Here is a 25,909-nt window from a genome sequence, read left to right on the forward strand (position 1 = left end):
TGTCTTTCTGTGTGTGTGTGTCCATCCATACAAGCACACCTCTGCTTTATGCCAGGGTGCACATGTAGAGGTCAGACCAACTTTTGGGAGTCTATTTTCTTCTACTCTACAGTGTAGGTCCCAGTATTTGACTGAACTCAGGTTGTCAGGCTTGCTGGTCAATGCCATGACCAACTGACCCAACTTGCCAGCCCCACAAGTTCTTTTGAGAAATGATCTCATTATGTAGCCTAGGTTGATCTTGAACACACAGTACAGGTGGTTCTAGGATTACAGGCATGTTCCACCACTTTCTACATCTTAAACAGTTTTGAGTGCAATGAAAAGGAAGGAAGATCAGAGTATCCAGGAAGTTTCTGGGCTATCTTGTCAATTGCTTTTCTAAAAATAAATGGGAAAGGAGCTCTCTAAATTCTATAAGAGCATTTTATAGCTGTTTGGTTGAGAAACAAATCTCATTTTTAAGAGGATGTCACAATGCAGAGGAGGGAGAATATAGTTTCTGTAACAGCTAATATTCCAGAGGCCAACAAGGTAGACTGTTCTTATTCTTTACGTTCCTGTCAGCAGTTTTTATTTAACAGAAATAATGTGTTTTCTTTTTAATAGTCACTTGCTTAAGTTCTATCCATTTCCAAGTCCTGCTATCAAGACCATTGTCAGAAACAGAGAGCAAGCTGGCTTTCTATGTTGCTGGGCCTGCTATGGAAGCTTTACTTTGTAAGAATACCCCTCTCCTATTCTGTATCATATAGGGAGGATGCTGTCCTGGAATATCTCAAGATTGCTCAAGACCTGGAGATGTATGGTGTGAACTATTTCAGCATCAAGAACAAGAAAGGCTCAGAGTTGTGGCTGGGCGTGGATGCCTTGGGTCTCAACATTTATGAGCAGAATGACAGGTATGCTTCAGACTTCTCTCAGTTATTTGGATCACTCTTAAAGATAGGGTCATCCCTTTCCACAGAGCAAGTCTATACCCCTTGAGTCCTACCTCAGTTATTTTTCCTACCGGCTTAAGTCCAGCCAAGATATTGTACACCTTCCTTCATCCTATATCAACCAGATTTGTACTATCTATTATGATAATCACTAGCTATATGTGACTGTTGAACATTTGAAATGTTATTACAACTGAGAAGTGTCATGAACATAACCTGCATACCGCACTTTGAAGAACTATTGTGAGAAAAAAAAATGTCTGTTAATCATCTTTCTGTACCTGTGACAGAATACCCGGGAGAAATCAACTTAAAGGAGGAAATATAGATTTTGGCTTGTACTTTCAGAGCTTTCAGTCTGCATTTATTTGATGCAGCTGCGATGAGCCTATATTGAGGAGAGTTTCATGGTGGAGAGCTTGTAGTTGTTCACCTCCTGGTGAAATAGACAGTGAAATAGACAGTGAAAGAGGAAGGGAGTGGAATTCCAATGTCTTCTTTGAGGCCATACCCTTAATAATTTACTTCCTTCAACCAGGCCCTGCTCATAAAGTTCTGCCACCCAGATAACACCAGTATCTGGGGATGTAGCCTTCAACAAATTGCCTTCTGGGAGACACTTAATATCTAAACTATGCTGGGTATGGTGGTACATGTCTGTTATCCTAGCACTCAGGAGGGGCAGGCAGTAAGAATCAGAAGTTCAAGGTCAGCTTTAGCTTCATAGTTAATTCATGGATGTCTTAGACTAGAGTTACCATGTTGTGATGAGACACCATGACCAAAAGCAACTTGGGGAGGAAAGGGTTTATTTTGCTCACACTTTTGTATTCATCATTAAAAGCAGTGAGGGCAGAAACTTAAGCATGACGGGAACCCAGAGGCAGGAGCTGAGGCAAAGGCCATGAAGGAGTACTGCTTAGGCTTGCTTCTTGTGGCTTGCTCAGACTGCTTTCTTATAGAAACCAACACCACCAGCCTAGGGAAGGCACCACCCACAAAGGGGTGGGCCCTCTATCAATCACTAATTAAAATAATGTCCTACAGCCCGATCTTATGGAGGTATTTTTTTTCTGTTGAGGTTCTGTCCTTTTAGATGACTGTAAACTAGTCAGCACAATGGCTATCCTGGGCTATGTGAGGCCTTGTCCCATTCACTTTCCCAGGCAAATATAATCCAAACCACAGTAATGCAAAATACATGTATAATATATGTTTAAAATGTTGACTTATATGCTCAAATGATAGTGTTAGTATTTATTGAGTTAGTTAAACCTTCATACCTTTTTTAAAACCCATTTTCATATAGCTACTAAAATTTATAAATGTGACCCTTATAATTTTTGGAGAGTGCTGACCTAGAATCTATCTTGTCATGGTTCATAAAGTCCAAGTCTCATGTTATGATTAAGTGACTTTTGGCCTATAAGCCTTGTTATAATATTGTCTTACTTGCCTTATTTTCCCCCTTGGACCACTCTTGGTAAGAGTGAAGTCATTAGATTGTTGTTCTATTTACTACTTGATTCTTAGGGCTCATTATTTCTCTTTCCAAGTTTAATAATTTTGTATAGAAGGTTTTTGGTTAAATAGGACTACAGATGCCCTGGAAGGTTCTTACAAGGTAATTCCTTCAACCCTAAATGCAACAAAACAATGGGCAATAAGTGATAATAGTATAGGAGTTGACAATAGGTCTGTCTCCTCAAGGGAGAGGTTTGTGTTATGGGATAGAGTGGGATGGGGTGATGGTGAGGGCAAGACACTAAGTCTGCTTCCTTCTTACTTTGCCTTTGTCATGATGTTGTTGGCCTCTGTTTCTACAGACTGACTCCTAAGATTGGCTTCCCTTGGAGTGAAATCAGGAATATCTCTTTCAATGATAAGAAATTTGTCATCAAGCCTATTGACAAAAAGGCCCCGGTGAGTGACTCTTTCTTCTGACTATGTGCAGCAGGCTTCACCCCCCCAAGGTTTAGGTAATATTGAGCAAACATGTCATTGCATTTATCTGTCTCTCTGTTTTCTGTTGTGTGTAACCTGTACAAATGAACAGGAAGCACAAATGGAAAGTAAAATGTAAGCGGAAGTTGATGCTGAGAAATGGCCAGGTGATATCCTATACTTGGTGCACTCTAGTACCAAACTCCCTCTGGGGGTGGGGGTGGGGGCAAGCTACAGGCAGTCCTGAGTGCTGTGCCTTGCCATTGCCTCACCTTCCTAAGCCTCTAGAACGTACTCTTTGTGTACTTGGCTTCTGTTTAATTGTGGAAAAATGGCAGAGCCAGGAGTTCAAACCCAAAGATGATATTACAATTTGCCTTTTAAGACTTTTAATAAAGGAAGATTAAATGTTTACTCTCTATATTTCTTTACCCACAAGTTTTGAAGACAGGTTTCATAGTCTGACCTTAACTTAAAATGACCTTTCTGGCTTTGGCCTCTGAGTGCTGGGATGACGTGTATGTATTTCTATATCCTCTAAATTTTGCCTTTTTATTATTACATTTAGTTTATTAATTTATATAGTGTGTGACAATAGTAATTAAAGAAGAGATAATGAATTTGGGGGAAAACACAAGGAAGTTGGAATGATGTATTAGTGCTCATATAGTGGTTCTGAATAAAATAAATAAAAAGCCAACAGAGATTAAAGGCTTTTTTAAGAAATAATAATCAAGATAATTGAAGTTTAGGAAATTTAGATAGTTGTGTACTTAACAGCCTGGTTTCCCATAACTAGAGCTCACTTATCAGAGACTACAGAGATGGTTTAGAATCCCAGAGTGTAGCTGTTGATTAGAGTATTAATTATTTCATAGAAGAGGCCCTTTGAGATTCAGGTGTTAGATCTCTAGGTAGAGATACATGACATTGTATGCTCCCTTAGGAGTTAATACAGTTGGGTCAGTCAGTCCCCTGGCTAAGGGAGTGCTTCTCAGGAAAGTGAATCCATATTAAGCCGTGATAAATAAGTAGTAGGACTAAGTATCTCTGTAATGAGACGGTGTACTTTTTCTTCCCAGAGTTTCTCCTCCATAGTTTAGTCCCTATGAGCTGCCATGGGGTTCTGTTGAATTTGCTCATCTTACTGTATCCTGACATAGAAAAACAACTTTTTTCCCTTTCCCTCTCTTCTGTAGTTTTGTTTCGATTGCTGACTGGAACCTTTGTATACTTCCTGTGGTGCTTTTGGCTTTTTCACACTTTCTGTAAAGATCTCCCTGCCATGCGGTTACTTTCCTACCATGTGGCTGACTTCCATACTGATTTAACTAAAAGGTCAAGGCCTCTTAAGCTCCATCCTGTGAATCAATAATAAACTTGAAAACTAAAACAAAGTACTATTGCAGAAAAAGACACTTCCAAGAAAGTATTTTAGAGTATTTTTTAGGTTTATTTTCCAATTTTCTGTATTTACTTATTTGTGTGTGTGTGTGTGTGTGTGTAAGGAGTGAAAAGGTATTCATTCCATGGTGCACAAGTGGAGGTCAGAGGACAACTTGTTGGACAGAGTTGTTTTTCTTTCACTATGTTATTTTTTGGGATCAAACTCTTATTGTTAAGCCTGATAGCTTTATTTTCTGAGCCTGGCCCCAGGGTGCTTTTCATGAGCAGAGTTGGAGAAAAACTGGTTTGGAGGAAAGAGCACTGGTATCAAAGAGAATCATGGGTTCTAGTCTTGAGTCTACCACATTCTGATTCCTGACTCTGTGAAAAATAATTTCCTTACTCTGCTAATTAGTACTCCCACTGGAGTGCAAATTGATTGAATTACACCATCTCTCCAATACTTTTGGACTTAGCTTTTCAGTAGCCTTTCAAAATTTTATTTTCTAAATTTTATTTTATTATTGGCACACACTAGAGTGCATTAGGTCACATGTTAGCCATCCCACTAGCCCTAAAAACTCAACTTCTGTTTTCCCTTCAGGACTTTGTGTTCTATGCTCCTCGGCTTCGGATTAACAAGAGGATCTTGGCCCTGTGCATGGGGAATCATGAGCTGTACATGCGTCGACGCAAGCCTGACACCATTGAGGTACAGCAGATGAAGGCACAGGCTCGGGAAGAGAAGCACCAGAAGCAGATGGAACGGTAGGTGCTGTATATAGTGCTGGAATTAGGACTAGTGTAGTGGCAAGTAAGCTTCTAAAGGTTCCTAGCTTGCTTAGGGAGTGGAATCAGCCCAGGGCAAGAGACTTGTGAATTGGAAGGGAGGACAGACACCCCATGTATTCAGTCTCAGGACAGACATTGTTGTTTCTTAGAAACAGACATCAGAAATCTTGGATTTCAGAGGTTACAAGAGAGAGGAGCCTTTCATAGTTTCCTATTGTCTATGACTCTCATGCCATTACAGTGCCAGGTACATTATGGGTTGCTATCGGTTGACTGACAAGTAGAATGATAGTAGCTGAAGAGTCTGTGCAGTTGTACTTGGGTCAAGCAGAAACAGACAGAGCCCTCAGATTTTTCCCCTACAATGCCCTTAGTGTATTCAGTGTAATCTGAGGGTTAGCAGCAAGAAAGGGAGGAACTTAGATTCCGATCTCAGACTTCCTGATCAGTATCTTAGAATGCCAGGATGTTATTTATCCAAAGAAGATAGGCAAATTGTTAATAACATGAAAATATCATTAATCATTACAGAAATGCAGATGAAAACCATAATGAGTTACCATTTTAGGCTTATTAGTGCAGATATAGGAAATAAAATTGAAATATAAGTACTGGTGATGTTCTGAAAAAAATTAGGAATTCATGTATATCACTGGTGAGAGTGTAAAGTGGTAGAAACTAGTTCCTTAAAAAGTTAAAACACAGAATTACTGTATAATCTTGTAATCCCATTCCTAGGTAAAGTAACCCTCAAAATGAAAAAAAGAATGTGCAAAAGAAGTATGTACACACATGTTCGCAGTAGTATTATACAGACACTTAAATGGTAGAAAATAACCTAGTATATACCAAGAGATAAATTATAAATATACATAATAGAATGTATCTTCTAAAAATGTTTTGGTTTAAATGTTGTGTGGGGGTGGTTGTGGGGTGGTATGTGCATGCATGTGTGGTTGTGAATGTCCATGCATGAATGAGCACAATACTGGAGTATAGGTACATGCAAACAGGCCGGAAGAGGTCATCAGATACTCTGAAGCTGGGGTTAAAGGTGGCTGTGGACCAAACTCTGATCATCTTCAAGACCACCAATTGCTTTTAAACACTAATCTATCTCTCCATCCTCTAGACTATATCTTAATCTAGTTTATGTTGTAATAATAAATGACCTAATGCTGAGTACTTACAAAAATAAGGAGGGTATTTTTACTCATGTTTTTTGGATGCTGAGAAATCCAAGATAGGATGGCCACATCTGTCAAGAGCCCCATATTGCACTGTAATACAGCAGTGGACATATAGTAGGAGCTATGGAGAGTAGCAAATGAGGATTCACAAGAGATGGTAGCGTTAATTGTGACAACCTCTTTTCATAAGAAGAAAGCCATCTTATGAGAAACTTAACCCACCTCTTCAGCATCCTTTTTGAAAGTGGCTACCCTAATCATCTCCCACTCATGCCCATCTAATAAAAGTTTCACTGCCTCTCACTGCCTTTACGCTAGGGACAGGATTTCTAAAACGTGAACTTAGGTAGGAGACAAACTATAGCAGAATAGTTTTTATCCATCCATGCTGCAATGTGATATACTCTAAACATTATGCTTAGTTAAAAAAGGAGTATGAAGTACGACAAGTTACATACTATATATTCTATTCATATGATATAATCCCCAAATGAAATATATATACAAGTGTGTATTGGTGGCTCTCAGGTTCTGGGAGAAGTGAAATGTGAAGAAACTGCTGAATGGTATGGGTTTTTACTCTGCTGTAATGAACATATTTTATAACTAGAAAAAGGTGATAGTTGCCCACTATTCGGAGATGTACTAAGTGTAATTGAACTACTTTTGTAATGATTGACTTAATATTATTTGAGATCATCTTTTTGATAATCCCAGGTAATTCTTATGTACATTGGAGTTTGAGGAACACTGCTTTAGTGGGGGTACTCTGTCAATTAAGAGTTTGGAATGTTGGAAAGTTTCCAAGTTAGGAGGCAGGAAATGACTTCATATATGATGATTTAGAAGCTAAGGGTAGCTTATCTTGGTGGCACAAAGTTGTTACAATTCAGGACTACCTAGGCTTAAATAGTGAGACCCTGTCTTAATGTAAGTAAAATCAAAATGATCTTATATTTTTTCTAACATTGAACCCGGTTCTAATACATATAGACAGACAGACAGACAGACAGACAGACACACACACACACACACACACACACACACACACACAAACACCTGTAGGCATGCATGCACACACATACATACAACACATACAGCACACATATAACTAAAGTTGACTTTACGCCAAGCATTGGGGTTTAGACTCAAAACCCCGTGAAGACGAGACAAGCACTCTATAACTGAGCTATTTTGACAGCCGAGAGTTCGCATTTATTAAGGAAAATATTATCAATATTTTGGGAGTAGTTCACTGAACTAGGACATAGCCTTTAAAACCTCACAGTGCAGTAACAAAAAGAACGAGGGATGTACAAACATATAAATGCTCACAGCATCTCACTCACACAGTCTGGAGGAGCAAAAGTTATATCATTCATTCCCTTTAATATTATCAAGCAGTGAAAAATTTCTGTTGTTGTGAAGTTGATGTTCTAGTAGGAGAAGACAGATAAAGTAAACAAATTATTTAGCATATGCAGTTGTGATAAGCGCTATGGAAAAGTGTGTGCCAAGCATCCTGAAAGGCCTGAGAGTGAAACATCTTGCTAAGGTGTAAGAATGCTTCCTAGGGGGTGGAGAGATGGCTCAACAGTTAGGAGCACTTAGTGCTCTTGCAGAGAACCCAGGTTTGATGCCCAGAACCCACATGGCAGTTTTCAACCATCTGTAACTCTGCTTCCAGGGGATCTGGCACCTTCTTCTGGATGGAATGGACACTGCTTACATGTTATGTGCTTATATATGCACAGGAAACACACACACACACATGCACAAACACACACAAAATAAAAATTAGTAAAGTCTTTAAAACAAAATGCTTCCTTGAATAGGTAGTGAGGTCAGAAAAAGCAAATACTTAGTCTAGATCTGCAATGAAATCTGGGAAGAGGGAACCTAGAGCTAGGGTTGGAGACAGGCCAGGTTAGCCCTAGCCAATATTTGGAGCACAAAACCAAAACTTATCTTGCTATAAAGCTATAAGACAATGTGCAAAGTTAGTAAATCATTTTACGTATGGAAGGTGGAGAATAAGAGCAAAGCCATCTAATTGGTTACTTGCAGTGCCAGCATTCCTATTTAAACCTCATGCATTCAAGGTAAATGGACTGATCATGGAAACCTATGTGCAACTATGGTGTGACTAGATTATATGAGACTGTGGGAAGGCTGAGGCCTGACAGACTTATTCCCTGGAACTCCTCAAGATTCCACGAAGCCTCGCTATATCCTGTTACATCTCTTTTCTCTAGTGCTCTACTGGAAAATGAGAAGAAGAAGCGTGAGTTGGCTGAAAAAGAGAAGGAGAAGATTGAACGGGAGAAGGAAGAGCTGATGGAGAAATTGAAGCAGATAGAGGAGCAGACTAAGAAGGCTCAGCAAGGTGAGACGGATTTACTGTGGAAGTTGAGTCTCCCCAGAACCTCACCCTAAGGTGTACATTCCCCCGCCCCACACGCTGCAGAGCAAGACTACATAGTCTAGGTGTGGCACCTAGGAATTTGTCAAGAAAAATCCTTAGAACCCTTGCTTACTGCACCATGAAGTGGAAAATTCCCAGGAAGCAAGTTAGTGTGCCATCTTCATCTCTGAGCCCTTTATCAGTTTCCTGTTTTTCTACCAGAACTGGAAGAACAGACCCGCAGGGCCCTAGAACTTGAGCAGGAACGGAAGCGTGCCCAGAGTGAGGCTGAAAAGCTGGCCAAAGAGCGTCAAGAAGCCGAAGAAGCCAAGGAGGCCCTGCTGCAGGCATCTCGGGACCAGAAGAAGACCCAGGAACAGCTGGTAAAGTTGCATCCTACGCTGGGTTGTTTGCATGCATTTTTCTTGCTTGCGCCCTGCCCCCACCCGGCTTACTGATTTATAAATCCTGCATACCTATGTCTTTCTAGTTTGTTTGCATCCCAAAGGTCTCTAATAATACATTCAAAAGAAGCTGAGGCACCACTGATATGGCCCACAGTCTTTCATAGGCCTTGGCTTTCATTTACTTTTTTACATATAGATCTCAACTTGTAATCTAAGAAATGAAAAGAGAGAGTACCTACTGGTGTTTCTTTAGCATCATTTCTTCCTTCTTTCCTTCCTTCCTTCCTTCCTTCCTTCCTTTCTTTCTTTCTTTCTTTCTTTCTTTCTTTCTTTCTTTCTCTCTCTCTCTCTCTCTCTCTCTCTCTCTCTCAGCCTTATGGAATTAAACCATAATATGGAATAATGTGACTAGATAAGCAAATTGGCAATCATGGAGGCCTAGAGACTTGTTAAAGGTCACAGCTGTGTTTGATTAAGGTTTACAAATATTTCTGTCTCCATTGGAAAGATTCCCTCCCTGAAATCATGTGTTAAACAAGGGATCTATGACTTGAAAGTTAAGAATCTATGGCTTAAAATAGTCCCGTCTCTTGTAGAATGGCAGCAAAGGTATCTCTCAGGAAAATGATGTCATGAGAAATTTACCTGAGGGATAAGGATGTGCAGAAGCTTTTCTACACTCTATAGGTTCCCTAGGATATTACTATTTATTTGTTCTGGTGGAGCCCTAGGATAGCCGTGAAGGGTTTGCCACTTCAAGCAGTGACTTCCAAGCTTTGCTGAGGCCCCACTGCATGCATATTTGGCAACATTAAGAGAGGAAGAAGGAAAGAAGAGGAACAGAGATGACCAATTGTCTGCCTTAAGGATGCCTGTAGTATGGTGGGGGGACTCTGACCTATGAAGGAGTAAAGGGTGGAGTCATTTAGTTAAAAGTCACTAGGTCAACAAGAAATGGAGCAGCCGGTTACCTACCAATTCATCAGAGGAACTGGGGTTACAGGCATCTGAACCCTGAAAACCCAAAGGTCAAGCTCTCACAGGCTTCTAATAAACCTATAGGCTTCCGAAATGGCAGAGCTGACTGCACGGATCTCCCAGTTGGAAATGGCTCGAAAGAAGAAGGAGAGCGAGGCTGTGGAATGGCAGCAAAAGGTAAGGTACAGAATCCAGGGCACAGCGCTGTGGGAGCGACTATGCTATATGTGTATATTCCAGTTTCTTATATTTTTTAAGAAATATAAAATTTTTATACATAAATATACAATATATATAAATTTTATACAAAAAAAATTTTATACAAAAATATAAAATATAAAATTTTTAGACTCCTCACTTTTTAGACACAAACCATTTTTACAGGCAGTATGGGAGGAGGTGCTCAAAGCTTTCTCAGATACTTCAGAATCCCCCACTACCCATGGGAGGTTGATAAAAATCACTTCTCTTTTACAATTAAAAAACTCAAGATCAAGCAAATCAAGCTATTTGTCCTAACCGGTATCTACTTCATACGAGATGTGTCTTTCTAGGTATGATTGGGTTGCCACAAGATACCTGATCTGACTGCCAGTCCTTCTTTTTCTGTCACTGGACAGGCCCAGATGGTACAGGAAGACTTGGAGAAGACTCGTGCTGAGCTGAAGACTGCCATGAGTACACCTCATGTGGCAGAGCCTGCTGAGAATGAACAGGATGAGCAGGATGAGAATGGAGCAGAGGCCAGTGCTGATCTGCGGGCTGATGCTATGGCCAAGGACCGCAGTGAGGAGGAACGTACCACTGAGGCAGAGAAGAATGAGCGTGTGCAGAAGCATCTTAAGGTAACCAGGCTGGGCCAACAGTAGTCAAGGAGTCTGTGTAATGAGTTAATAGCCTATGACCTTTCCTAGAGCTCAGTTAAACATGTTGTAGCCTTTGTCAGTCGTGAATAGGAGTCTGAAACTTTAGAAACTTGAAGGGAAGACATTTTCACTTACTGATCCTAACCCCAGAGTCCCTCATGTAGCTCTCTCCTACTTCCTATTACACTCCCCTCTTATATTCAGAAAATATCTAGTTAACCAAACTACTACTTGAATATTTGGAATATTATTTTGATCTACTCTCAAGAGATAGCCATCATTAATTTGTCCTGTACTGTGTTTATGTGGTGAATATTCACATGCGTGCATGTGCATATGGATTATATGGTTAGGAAAGAGGAAAAAAGTTTTAAAAAAGAAGAAAAATCTGTTCAAAGAAGTGGAATTAAAAGGAGAGGAAGCCATTGACCCCTGATTCATCTTGCTTCCTCACAGGCCCTTACTTCAGAACTGGCCAATGCCCGAGATGAGTCCAAGAAGACTGCCAATGACATGATCCATGCTGAGAACATGCGACTGGGACGAGACAAATACAAGACCCTGCGCCAGATCCGGCAGGGCAATACCAAACAGCGCATTGATGAGTTTGAGTCCATGTAGTGGGCGTTCAGCCTTCAGGGACCCCTCCTCCTTCTTCCTTGTCCCCACACTCCTATAGTTTTGCCTAACTAACACTGTGCTGGAGCCACTAACTAGAAAAGCCTTGGAGCCATGCCAAACATTCAGTATAGCCATGGGACCAAATTTAGTTTTCCCACTCATATCCTTGGGCAAACAAATGACCCACTGTGGTGCCAATGGAATCTCCTTTTCCTTCCTTGTCACACTCATTCAACCTAGCTCTCCAGAAATAGACCATTTGCCCAGCTCAGAGGCTCATTCCTTTTGGTTTGACAAGCACCCCCTCCCCATGGACACTTACTGTTGTCCTCTGGGACTCAAGTGTGAAGTAGGTTAACAGCTAGTTCCCATCCCTGGCCTTTTTCTTTCTAGTCCTGTGATTTGCCAAGTTGGGGTATTATGTTGTTTAGGGACAAAAGTAGGGACTTGGCTTTATCATTTAGTATGTCAGCTGACCTAGGATTTGGCCTCTTAATGTCTATCCTTATTATAGTTATTTAGGCTTTGTAATGATTGGAGGGTAAAAGAAATGTTTAGCCATTCTTATTTCTTCTACCTCCCATATTGGGCCTATTACAAATTCAGTCCCAAGTGGCCATTGTCTCTGTGTTTAGGGACTTAGTTTCTAATCAAGAAAGGATGAAGGGATAAAGGAAACAGTGCATTCAAGAGATTCACTAACAACCTAGAAAGCCCCCTGTCCCAGTGCATCATGGGAGCCTTTTTTCTTTTGAGTGAGGTCTATGGTCAGGGATACCCCTGCCCATATCAGTCCAGGTTGGTTCCCTTTCTAAATATGCTCCTGCCCTTTCCCATCTGCAGATCCCTTCCAGCTAGGACAGAGGACGAGTACCCTCAAACCTAGCCAGTTGCATCTAAACTTGTTGCCACAAAGGAAGAACATTTATACCTGGCTTTAGTATTTTCCCTGCCAGGACTTCTAAACTACTTCCCCCAGAGCTGATTGGACCACTGTTCCTGCTTCACAGATACACAATATGATGAGGAAGAGTAGACCTTGTCTCTCAGTCACCCAGCAATCCTTCCTCATCTTACCCAGTACAAAGTGGTGAGTGGGCCCTGCTTCTGACAAATCTCTAGCCTAGGTTTCATCACCTGTTGTGCTGTCCCTTGGAGATAACAAACAGAAAGCTGCTGGGTATTCTGGCCTTATCCCTTCACAGCCCCACACCCTTTTCTCCACTTTCCAGCAGCTGCTCCCTCTTTTTGTCAGTCACATGTGTGCTCTTTTAATTTTTACCAGTATTATATATTCTAGTGATATCTAACAATATTGGTTTCTACCTTTTTTGCTAATGCACTATTAGAGAGATTAGTCTTGGGACAGGATCATTTTAGCCTCATTATTTTTTACTACCCTCACCCCACATCTGAAAAGAATATACTATATTAAAAATGATATTTTGCCAAAAACATTATGTAAGAAGATTTCAGTATTAGCGATTTACCTGTCACTATAGGTCATACAATCCATTTAAAATGTACTTAGTATTTGGTTTTATTGTTCCTGTTTGCCTTTTCCCCAGGGTTCAGTCTCGAAAACGCTGTCTTGTCCCTCCATGCATCCCTAGCCCAGAGCCTCCCTCAGCCCATGCCCCTTTTACTTAACCTTGGGGAATCTTATATGCATTGCTGTGAATTATATTGACACTTGGTGAGCTGTCCTATATTGGCTAAATTCAAACCTGGAATTGTGGGGGCAATCTAGCCGCATTAAGGGCAATAACCCACCCCCACAGAGGCTGGGGAGAAGGTTAGGATTTATATTCAGGTTTTTTTTGTGTATTTTTGTTTTTTAAATAATTGTTTTGGAGGGGTTTATGCTCAATCTGTGTTCTATTTCAGTGCCAATAAAATTTAGGAAGACTTCACTATGACTCAGTCTTTCTGTATATTTCACTGTGATTTCTAGTCCATAGGCTACCTATCTTTGGTCTCAGTTTACCTTGACTTAAGTTCTAGTGGGAGGAGGAATATAGTTGTCCTCATTTGAATAGGATGGAATGATTTTAAACACCATCAAAACAAGAGTAATAAGATTAAGTCCCAAGGTTATAGGTGTGATAGAGCTTACTGAGCTATTCCTTTTTTTTTTTTTTTTTTTTTTTTTTTTTTGCTGTTTCATGTCATGTTTTCTGGTATGAGTTGGAGCAATACTACAGGTGTTAAAGCAGTGGTTCTCACCCTGTGGGTCATGACCTATTTGGCAAACTTCTATCTCCTTTACATTATGCTTCATCTCAGTAGCAAAATTACAGTTATGAAGTAACAGTGAAAATAATTTTATGGTTGGGTGGTCACCACAGCATGAGGAACTGTATTAAAGGGTCCCAGCATTAGGAAGGTTGAGAACCAATGTGCTAAAGGGTAAGACACACAAGCCAGCATTTTGGTGTGGCTATGGGACTTGCATTAACCAGGTGATACTTCTAGACTTCCTTGGCATTCGAGCTTAGAAGCTGATTAACCCAGGTCGACCTTAACTTGAAAATCCTCTTGCCTTTGCCTCCTCGATGCTGAGAATAAGCATATGTCTTCAAGCACAGTGAGGCCCATTGTCTCTGGCATAGGTCTGGGAAGGTCAGCTCCTGTTCTACCTCCTTGTCTGGAAGACCCCTGACTCGTTTTATTCCCTGCAGCTCTTCAGTGCACTGCCCATAAAAGACGGGAACTATCATGGGTCCTATTACAAAAGGCAGTGGACAATGCTGTGTGAAATGAAGGCCGATAGAATATATGGTACTTTGAAGTTTATAAAGTATGTAAATTCTTTAGCTTAGATGTGGTTATCTTCAGTTTGCACATGAGGAAATTGAGATCCACATAACAACTTTCTATTTCTTGGGCCTGACATTCCCACTTATTCCCTTACTGGGAAGTAAAAATTTGGAAGGAAAACTAGTTTATCTCACTTACACTTTAAATTCTCAGAACAATTTTTCGGCAACTTTTCTGTTAAATATAATCCTTTAGAGATTAATTTTTCAAACAAAAATTTTTGGCTTTTGAGACAAAATATCAGCTGTGTTTGGAGTGTGAGGCCAGCCTGGGCTACTTTATACTGTCTCAAAATATAAAACAAACAAACAAACAAACAAACAAAAACCCAAACAAAAAGGAACTAGGTCCAGTGGCACAGACTTGTAACCCTAACTACTCAGGAGACATAGGCAGAAAGATCACACACTCTTGACAATCTGGGACTACAGAATGAGTTCTAGGAAATCCTTGACTATCTTTTGTTGTTTTTCAACACAGGGTCTCTCTGTGTAGCCCCGACTGTCTTGGAACTCCGTCTGTAGGCCAAGTTGGCCTCGATCTCAGAGATCTGCCTCCCGAGTACTGGGATTAAATGGAAACTATTTGAGGAAAGGAAGGAAAGCAGGTGAGGTGTACAGGAGGAGGGGAATGGATGAAAACAAAGTATTCTGATGAATAAAAATACCACAAAGAATTTGTATGCTCACCAAAAGTGCTATTTAGGAAAATAAAAAGGTGAGAAGAGGGCTAAAATGTAGCTCAGTGGTAGAATGCTTGTCTCATGCATTCTAGGTTCAACTTCTAGACCTCAAGAAACAATACAAATCAAAACAGCACCTGAGTGTGCCTAGGTTGAGAGTTTTGAGATAGATTAGAGGTGATGGTATTATATCCAGATCATTCTAGTGCCATAAGAAGACCCCTTAAGAGATGCAGTGGGAGATCTAAACAAATTAAAGATGCTATGTTGCTGGTTTTGAAGGTGGAGCAGGAACCAAGGAATTTGAGGTGCCTCTGCAAACTGCCCCCCAAAGTAGATAATACATTTACATTTAGGGTTTTTTTTTTTTGTTGTTGTTGTTGTTAATTTTGGTTCACTGGTTTGTTTGAGACAGGTTTTCAAATCATAGCCAAGATTATCATGGAACTATGTAGACCAGGCTGGCCTCAGATCTATTGCACTCCTTCTGCCCCTATCTCCCAAGTACAGTTACTACAAATGTGAAGGATCATATCAGTTGCAGTAGTGTTATTCCAAGTTACTATTTCACACTGTTTTACGTTTTTTTTTAAAAGTTCTTCATTCTAGGAATTCATTCTAGTGTTGCAGAAACAAAGAATAGGCCGAATGGTTTCCAGTAGTTAAGGAATAAGGGAGAGAAGCTTCCCATGGAGCACCGTAATAACAGCATTGGAGGTCAGCCTTGGTGACACAGTGAGTTTCAGTCTCATCACAGACTTTTCCTGAAATAAACAAAAAAAATAAGCAGAAAAAAAAAAGGAAGAGGGTAGAAAGTGTGCAGAACAGAGCTTGTGTGAGAAGTGAGTGTGTATGTTGTATTTTTTTAAAATTATTTAAAAAGACAGCCAAATTTTTTTTGGAGGGGGGTGTGGAGAATGAGTCTCTAGAAGGTGGGCTTGGGGCCCTTACTGCACAACTTGTTCCTTAGCACTGTTTCCAGAATCCTTCATCACGTCTGGACGTTCGGGAGGGTAAGAATAGGGGTAGATAGACCGGCCTTCAAAGGCATCTTCTGTTCTGAAGGCCAGACCCACTGTGGCTGGGGCCTGTGGCTTTGCTACCTTGCTGGTAAAGCCACATTCAGCCAGAGTTTTCGTCTCATCAAGGAGCTGGTCGTCCTTGAACAGCAGCTGCTCATCAGGAGGCCTCTTCAGGATGCCCTCAACTATGTACTTGAGCTCCAACACTGGGCTCGACTCCTTGGCCTCAGCAAAGATGTTGGTCTTCTTGTGTTGGATCACCAGAAACACATCCATCCCTGTGGCTGCTTCTGGCTTGATGCACAGGACCAAATCTGATGGCTTCTCAGGTTGTCCTCAGCAGGAGTGATCTCGGTATCCCTGGGGCCTTGCCACAAGTTGGAGAGCCAAAATGTTGTTTTAAAATAAAAATTCCCAGCTGTTTGATTTTACCAATGAAGACTCAGGGGACAGATGCTGGGGTACCCCAGAAAGCCTGCTAGCTCAGAGAGGCAGAGAAAGAACTCAGCTGATCTTCCTACTCTACTCACTCCCCAGAAGGAAACAGCTGTATGTTGTATTTTTATATCATAACTGTCTTAGTGTTATTTTCTGGGCAGTGATTCATGATAATTTGTAAGATGCCACCACCAGATGGACCTTAGTAACACAGCTACATAATTAGTGTCTTTGTCATTTCTTTTTTTTTAAGATAATTTTATTTTCTCTATATGAATGTTTTGCCTACATTTATAACTGTGCACGTAGAGAGTGAAATGAGTTTCGGATCCCTTGAAATTGAACTCACAGAAGGTTGTGAGCTGCCATGTGGGGACTGAGACCTGAACTTGGGTCCTCTGCAAGAGCTGAAAGTACTCTTAACACCCTGAGCCATCCCCAGATCCTCTTTATTATTTCTTAAAACTGCATATGAGTCTTTGATATGACTTAGGCTTTTTTTTTAATGAGTGGGAAAGGGGAAGGAAGGGAGAAGGGTGAACATGAACAAAGTCCAACTACATACATGAAAATGTCATAATGAAACCTGTTACTTTCTATACTGTGTTGATAAACAGTGACTGCCTGTATCTGGCAAATATCATGGCAATATTATATAAAATAACGTCCATCTGGAAACATCTCAAACTTGAATGAAGAGAATAACTAAAATCCTAGGGTTATACAATGATAAGTTACTCAGGAATGTAAATAAATGGACTACTGAAACATATATTTAAATGAACTCACAGACGTTATGTTGTATAAAAAACATAAAAGAGTCTATATGGTATACTTCTCATTTGCTTTAAACATCATGTTATATTTTTAAAGTACAGCATATACACATTTTATTATTGATAGAGTCCTGGTAATCCAGGTAAAACCCTGCAGCAGTATTAGAGCATGTGACTCATTTGCATTTAACTGTCAGAAGACAAATCCAGCATGGGTAATAAACACAGAGCAGAAATCCAACATTCAATGCAATCCCAACAATGAGTCATTTCATGCAAAAATAGGTCAGAACTCTAAGTCAGAAGGCTGCTCTCTTGCTGTGTCTAATTAAAAATTTTTGAAGCAGGAAGTGTAGTTAATGCTTGAAGTTTTAATTTCAACAAGAAATTCTGAAAATGCCTCAGCATCCATCCCCAAGTGAAAGAAGGAAGCCAGCCTCATTTACGTCTAAGGGAAACAGAGCTGTTCCAAGCAGAGAGCAAGCGAGCTGTGCCTAAGAGAGAATTGCTGGTATCTCTCCTTAGAAAGTGCCATCTGGAAGATGGGGAAGTGGGAGCCATGATGTCATTCCTCCATCTGTCCTCATGCCCATAAGCACACTTTAATCAACTGTCAATGACTTGATACTCAGATTTTGAATAGTAAATCGAGGGTGCAGCAGTGACAGGGAAAGAAATGTCAGTCATAAATTTTAAAAATTGCAACATGAGATTCCATTGCATTTTAGAAAGAGAAATGTCCATGCATAAACAAAAATGAGGGGGTGGGGTGGGGGGGTGGGCAGGATCCTGCATCTGCTTTTCATCAGCAAACACTCAAAGCATGGGGAACAAGAGAGGCCAAGTTAACCAATATGCCCTAGAATTTAAAAGCTCCTGCATCTGGATGCCTAACTCAACCAAAGCAATTCTCTAAGGAATTTGAAATATACATCACCTGAAGTCAATGAAATCCACATGCCTGGGAAAACTTAAATCATTTCAAGGGGGAGCCTGATTTTAATGATTCCTTTATCTCTAAGGCATACTCCTGTGTAAATCTTTCATTTCTAGTTCATGTGTGCAGTCTTGAATAGGATTATCAGAAAGATCTGTCTGTCATCTTCATAGCCTGAAGGCATGGCTCAGGGCTTCAGGCTTGAGACATACAGATTACTACCCTGTACTTTTCAGGGAGGAAGCAGACCCTTCCCACAAGGCACCGATTTAAAGGGCACTTAGCCATATGCCTACAGTGTCCTGCATCCATGGTCACCTAATACAGTGGGCTACCCACTAACCCTCAGCGTTCAATATTTTTTCACTAACACTTAAAACTGCAATGCTTGCAACCCCATTGCCTGCTTCTAGAAGGAAAACGACTTCTCAGTAGCTGCCATTCAGTTATTATTCTATTTATATGACATTCTCGAGCAGATGTATGTGGTTTAGTGGTACTAGGTTGAAGAGGTTGAGTGGAAAAGAGCATTAAGAAACAATTCTTAGTGTAGGTCATTGTATGCTATAAGTATAGATAAAATTTTATTATACTGAATGCAAGTGCACCTTTTAAAAAGATATCTATCACTGAAAAAGTTGGAAATATTTAGTACCTTATTTCTCAGAGTGTATCATAATTACGTGGTACATTTGAAATAGATGCTGGGTGTGGCATGTTCCATGCTGGGTGTGGTGGCATATCCCAGAAATCTCAGGAGGCTGAGGCAGGAGGGTCATGGCTTCACTGTCTATTTGGACTATAAAGTAAGACACTGTTTTAAAAGCACTGTTCTAAGGTATAGAGTAACCCAAAACTTGTATAGGTGGAGTTGTAGAGAAAGAAGGGACTCATCTGTGTTTACAAAGCTGCTGGCCAGAGATCCACTTAAAACCTGTTTCATCTCTGGGTCTTCATACAGTGCTGCCTTAATCTTGGAGTTAGTGGTCCTTTACCAAACTTAATCATAATGCCTGTTATTATACCACACCTAATATCTGCTTTTACTTGAGATGTCCATATGGTCACATCATTATATTCCATTTTGAAATCAGGAAGAAGCATCTTCTTGCATTTGAGGTCGTAGTAATAAACAGTCCCAGTCCTTATGGTACCCAGATGTCCACATCATAACTCCAGCTCTCTTTTCACAGAATTAGTACAGTCTTCCTATTATAATAAATGCTGAATAGATTGCAGAGAGATTAAATCCTTGGGCCAGAAGTGGTTGTGCATCCTTTCAGTACCAGCACTAGAGAGGCATAGCCATGTGGACCAGGATAAGTTCCAGGCCAGCCAGAGCTACAGAGTAAAACCCTGTCTCAACAAACAACAACAAAAATATCATCACATACTACTTTTTCTTAATGTAAAATGATGTCATCACTTTAGAAAATGGGTTCGAAGTTCCTTAAAAACAATATAGGGGACAAAAGTGTGGCATAGTGATAGACAACTTCCATAGCATGTATGAGACCCTTGATTTTATTTCCTGAACCTTCAAAAGTTAAATGTAGTTACCATATAGCCTTGCAGTTCTAGAGTATATATCCAAGAGAAGTGAAAATATATGCCAATAATAAAACACACACACAAATTCCTTGCCTATCATGTACAAAGATTTGGCTTCGAATTTCAGCACCACAAAAACTTATACTGAAATATTAATAATAGTAGTATTATAACCAAAGTGGACAAAATTTGAAATATTTATCATCTTGGATAAGTACAGAACATCTGACAAGGACATTTCCTCAACTGAAGTTCCACTTTCCAGATAACTGTAGCTTGTTTTGGGTTGACAAAAGGATACCAGGATACTATTTCACCGCATTTAGCTATTATCAAGAAAACTGACAACAAATGGAGGCAAGAATGTGAGGGAAAGTACACCCTGGTCATCACTGGTGGAAGTTCAAGCTAGTATATCTACCATGGAAGTCAGTATGGAGTTTTCTCCAAATATTAACAGAACTGCCATATATCCCAGCTATACAACCCCTGAAGAGTATGTCTAAAGAACCCCATGTCCTACCACAGAGAAATGATTGTATCCATATATGCAATGAGGCTGTATTCTAAGGTAAAAGAAAACTGAAATTATGAAATTTGCTGGAAAATAGCTGGATCGGGAAAGTACTATATTAAACAAGGTAACCAAGATCAGATAAAAAACTGCATACTCTCTCATATGAAGACCGTGTGTGTGTGTGTGTGTGTGTGTGTATGTGTGTGTGTAATATTCTATAAATGTGTGTAAATGTTGTTGGTAAGGCCTAAAAATCTAGAAAGGAGACCAAAAGAGAATTAAAAAGATGTGCGAAGGAACAGAGATGGGTAAAAGACCACAGATGACATGAAGGCTGAAAGAGACTGGGGATGGAGACTCTAAGGGGCAGACAGATGGTTGAACAACATGAGGGGGAAGAAGATTCAACTAGAACAAATTTATTGTTTGAAAATTCCATAGTGAAGCCTACTATTTTATACTACTTTAAAAGTAAAAGTAAACATGTCATTCATGTCACAAGAATGTCACTGTAGCAGCAACTTGATACCATACATGGGAACAAAGAACACTCATAAATTATGTAACAAACGACAGTACAAATTCATAATTTTTCTGTTCTCTTGTTTGATCACAGGCAGCAGCCTATAAAATTCAGGTGTAGGAAAGGACTTTCTGAAGAAGACTCCATTTGATCAGGGATTAAAGCCAACGATTGACAAGTGGGAACTCATAAAACTGAAAGTTTCTATGCAGGAAGGGAAACAATCTATTGAAGAGGAAACCTACAGAATGGGAGAAAATCGTTGCCAGATATACTTCTGACAGGAGATTAATATCCCAAATATGCAGAGAACTCACAAAACAAAGAATTGAGGAAACAAATGGTCCATTTAAAAAAAATGAGCTAGGGATCTAAACAGAGAGTTCTCAATAGAAGAAATAAAAATGGTTAAGGAATACATCAAAAGTTGTTTACCATCCTTGGCAATTAGTGAACAGAGGATTATATGACTTTGAAGTTTCAACTCACCCCAGTCAGAATGGCTAAGATCAACAAAACAATTGACAGCAATTGTAGATGTGGTTTCTGGGAGAGAGGAACCCTCATTTTTTGTCGGTGGGAATGCAAATTGGTGAGTTAATCTGGATACTTGTATGGACAATCAGAAAATAAAGGTAAAAATAAATTTACCTTGTGATCCACCAATATGACTCTTTAGAATATATGTGAAGGATGTCATCTGTCTCCACAGATACTTGATCACCCATGTTCATTTCTGCCCTTCACAATAGCTAGGGAGTAAAAGCAGTCTAAATATCCTTCATGGAAATGTGGAACACATACACAATGGAATACTAATCAGTTGGGAAGAAAAATGAAATCATGAAATATGCAGGTAAATGGACAGACCTAGAAAGGAATGTGTTGATCAAGATAACACAGATCTAAAAAGACAAATGCTTCATGTTCTCTCTCATCTCTGGTTCCTATCCCCAAATCTCCAGATGTGAGTATAGAACATGGAATGACCACAGAAAGCAGGAAGTATGAAGGGAACATATATGGGGAAGGGTTGGGAATGGAATAGCAGGACACAGGTGACATGAAGTAGGTAAAACCATGAGGAAGATTCTAACTGGGTGGGAGGTCAATACAGATGAAGGAGCAAGGAGGGAGAAACATCAGCAAAGTTGCTTGATAAAGCCTTAAGGAATCTTTTAAAATATTTATGTAAAATCATACACAATACATTTATGCACACATACAAGCTATGCAGCTAGGGCCGATAATGCTCCCCATAAGAACCAGAGACTAATAAGATCCCCAGGATAATGCACAAGAAATCTCTTTTAGAATAGTGTAAGCAGTCCAAGGGACACCCAAAACAATACAGACTATGGCTTTTGCTCTTGGCTGGCTTAAGAGCTTGAAGGTAAACTCCTATTGATGACGACACTGCACACTTAGGACACAGGATTCAGATGACTGCAGGTGGATAAAACCTGAAAGCCTCCGTCTGGCAATCTAGCTTTCATAGTTTGAGAAAAAAAATGAAAACTGCCAAGGGAGGGAAACTGTGACAGCTATGAAGCACAACAATGATCAGATGGACACGTGCAATAAGTGGCACTCACATGGTGGAGTACCACTTACCATCCTAGTACTAAAAACTTAGCCATCTTTCTTGTCATGGGTATTAGAAGAGAATCTATTACTACCACTTTGCTAGATTAGCATAGTTCCTAAATACATTAAAAAATCTTGTTCTTACAACTATAGATAAGTGTAGCTACCACCCCTCATCAAAGAAGTTTCTCTTTCCAGACAATGGAGACCATCACAGAAAATCGCCAATGGACACAATGCAGAGATCAGTGGATAATGGGAATTACAGCCCTAATGCATACATTTACATTATAGCTTTTGCATCTATGGTTCAGGGAACTTGACGGAAGAAGGGGTAGAAAGTTTGTAAAAGCTAGAATACCAGGAAATCCACCATGAAACAGTCTCTCATAGAAATGACTGCATCCAAAAAAGATCTGAACATTTGCATATTAATAGATATGCTAACACTGAGGGGGGTATCTTATGGGGTCCCACCTCTGAACAAACAACTGATTATTTCTAAGAAAGTGTTAGCCCTTCCCAGGAATGAGCCCCCTAATTGGTTGTCCAAAATAAATGAACAGCTTTGAAACCATATATACACAAAGTGGACCCAGAGCATGTTGTATTTATATATTTGTGTACATGCACACAGAGAGAGAGAGAGAAAGAGAGAGAGAGAGAAAGAGAGAGAGAGAGAGAGAGAGAGAGAGAGAGAGAGAGAGGAAGAGAGGGAGAGAGAGAGGGTAGCAATTATGACAGTAGTTAGAACATGGAAGGAGTTGGCAGGAGGGGGCTTGGGAAAGGCTGGGAGGAGGAAGGCAATGGGAAAATGTGGAGTAATTAAAAATAAATGCAAGAGGAAACAATACTAAATTTACCTGACAAACCAGAAAAATTTGTAAGAAAAAATTTGTAAGATTTTATGGGCTGATGTACAAAATAAAACATTACACAATTTTGCAAGTATAAAAACTTAGGTATACTAATGAAAACTACATAGGTGTAACGGCGATGGGAAAATGAAGTATATTGATAAAATAGATACAGAGCAAAATGTATAAATACATATGGCTATATTATGTGCATCTATTGCCCACAATCCATTTATCTAGGTAATTTGCATACTCTGACAGACAACATAAGTATTTTGATGAGTTTGATGTAACAGAATTTGCTTAAAGCATAGATATCTCTGGAAATTTGCTTTCACAAGTCTATATGGACAGACTGGAAATATGGCAGGCACATCAGCTACTTTTCTCATTACTGTATTCAAATGTCTTACAAAAAGCAACTTAAAGGAGGAAGGATTTCAGGATCAGGTCAGTGGAGGGGATGTGGGGGCTTGGGCTCCATCTAGTGGTCATGGGTTGTAGAGTGACTTGCTACATCTCAACCTACCAGGAATCAGATTACAGTCCAGAATGGAGCCAGCTTTAATCCTCTATTCTTGTACCTATATCCATATCCGTGTATCTGCAAGCTGGGTTCCATGTTCAAAGGATTCACCACATTCCACAGCATCATCATCCTCTCAAGTTCAAAGATATGGACCTACAGGGGATATTTTATGTTCAATCCACCATATAGGGGAAACTAGCACACAGAAACTCAGTTTATCCTTTTCTCTCATAAATTTGATGTCTCATATTTTTGCTCAAAGTACACAGGATCCCAGGTCATCTTTGCTGAATTTTTTAAGAACTAGAATAGTAGTTTTGATTATACCCAATTTATTTTATTTTCTAGGGATTCTCTTCTTCTTCTTCTTCTTCTTCTTCTTCTTCTTCTTCTTCTTCTTCTTCTTCTCTCTCTCTCTCTCTCTCTCTCTCTCTCTCTCTCTCTCTCTCTCTCGATGCAGATTTACCTGGATGACTTCTTTAGTTTGTTTGAATCAAAAGTATTCCTGAGAAGAACATCAGATTATCTTGTGGATGAAATCAGCTTGTTTTTATTAAATAGTACTTAATTTATTTTTATTTTATGTAATTGGTGTTTTACCTGTATGTATATCTGTGTGAGGGTGTCAGATCCACTGGAACAGGAGTTGCAGACAGTTGTGAGCTGCCATGTGGGTGCTGGGAATTTTGAACTTGGGTTCTCTGGAAGAGTAGCTAGTGCTCTTAACTGCTGAGTCATCTCTCCAGCCCTCAGCTTGGTGTTCATTGTATAGCACTTGATGGGAGACACCACTGAAAGCTGGGGTATGTGGTTGCCTTAGGTTTTGTTTCTGCTCTAATTCAGTAGAGTATCTTCACCATTGTGATAAGTTTCTGTGTTCCTATATCTGTGAGATGTGTTGACAAAATCAAACATAACAGGCTTGAAGTTAGGGCCTGCTTTCTCCAGGCCAGGATACATAGCACCACAGGCTCAGGTCATAGCTCCCAATATGATTTGGACAATTATGTTGTCAAAGAGCTGGTTCATATGAGGAAAGTTTTCTGAGAAGAGTATGAATGTTCTTAAAGATATTTCCTGATTACATTTATCATTCATAGTAAGCTTAAAGCACATTCATAATTACTCTAGAATTATTCTGAGTAAATATGCAATCTATTGCTACTATATTTTTAAAGAGACAAACAAAAATAATGACTCCATTAGTAGTTAAAGACTGTAATCATGTTGTATGGGTGTATATTTTGCTTGTAAGGCTAAAAATACCCCACATAGATAATAAATAGAAATTACTTTGGCGTACTCAGGAAAATTTTGTATTGCTATGACTAATGCCCAAACAAAGAAAAATTGCGTGAATGGTTTAAATTATAACCATTCTTTAAAAACTAATATCCTTGTTAAAATGGAAAATATAAAAGGTAAGAAGTAATTTTAGCCCAGGGAAGGATGTAGAACAATCTAACCTTATTAGTGGGAAAAACTTATGTATTCAGTTCAAACCAGAGTTACTGAATAACAAGCCAAACAGCACAAATTGACAATTTGTTCAAGATATGACTGTCAGGAGGTAGCACAATATACTCACAGGTGTTTTGAGATTTGGGGCAATGGGAGCTATAGGTAACCATGATTAATTTTTTTTAGTCTTTCTTACCACCTTTATTGGGATTTTAGAATTTTTATTATGCAAAAGACCTAGAAGCAGGGAATCTAGTTACAATGTTTGTGAGCAGCTGGCTTGTCAGGAGGCTACATTTGCATACACAATTATACTCTGACTTAAAATGTGTATTTTGCTAGGGCAGCTTGAGGAAACACAGATGAACACTGTAGGTGAACAGAGTTTGATCTTCTTGGAACGTGGCTCCTAGCCTAGGAGAAACTACTTGAATCATGAAAATGTTTATTGAATCCCACAGCAGGGTTGATTTAGAACACTTAGTATTTAGTCCTCCACTCTACCCTCTGTATACTACTTAACCAAGAGTCTTCCTTAATATATGATTAAGTACAGATGTATAAGCAAAATGTCCAATATGCTCAAGGTATACTTCAGATTTAAAATAAATATGGCAAAAAGAAATGGGTAGTGGATAATGAAGAAACACGTAACTGGTCAAAGTAAGTGGCTGGGAGTG

The 25,909-nt window shown here is 39.6% G+C and overlaps 1 protein-coding gene and 1 pseudogene across 1 annotated transcript in view; one reads left to right on the forward strand and one right to left on the reverse strand.

Annotated features, from left to right (window-relative positions):
- Positions 1–13,442, forward strand: part of Msn (moesin) — a 70,231-nt gene extending 56,789 nt beyond the window's left edge. Inside the window, exons 6-13 of the mRNA XM_034485201.1 lie at positions 756–902; positions 2,768–2,864; positions 4,876–5,039; positions 8,509–8,639; positions 8,880–9,040; positions 10,127–10,219; positions 10,663–10,887; positions 11,365–13,442. Of these exons, the coding sequence (XP_034341092.1) occupies positions 756–902; positions 2,768–2,864; positions 4,876–5,039; positions 8,509–8,639; positions 8,880–9,040; positions 10,127–10,219; positions 10,663–10,887; positions 11,365–11,529 (1,183 nt within the window). The 3' untranslated portion in view covers positions 11,530–13,442. The remainder of the gene's footprint in view (positions 1–755; positions 903–2,767; positions 2,865–4,875; positions 5,040–8,508; positions 8,640–8,879; positions 9,041–10,126; positions 10,220–10,662; positions 10,888–11,364) is intronic.
- A 2,536-nt stretch (positions 13,443–15,978) lies between these two features.
- Positions 15,979–16,329, reverse strand: LOC117695486 (elongin-B pseudogene; annotated as a pseudogene).
- Between the last annotated feature and the right edge of the window lie 9,580 nt (positions 16,330–25,909).

The sequence above is a fragment of the Arvicanthis niloticus genome, chromosome X (genome assembly GCF_011762505.2).
Source record: "Arvicanthis niloticus isolate mArvNil1 chromosome X, mArvNil1.pat.X, whole genome shotgun sequence".
Classification (NCBI taxonomy): Eukaryota; Metazoa; Chordata; class Mammalia; order Rodentia; family Muridae; genus Arvicanthis; species Arvicanthis niloticus.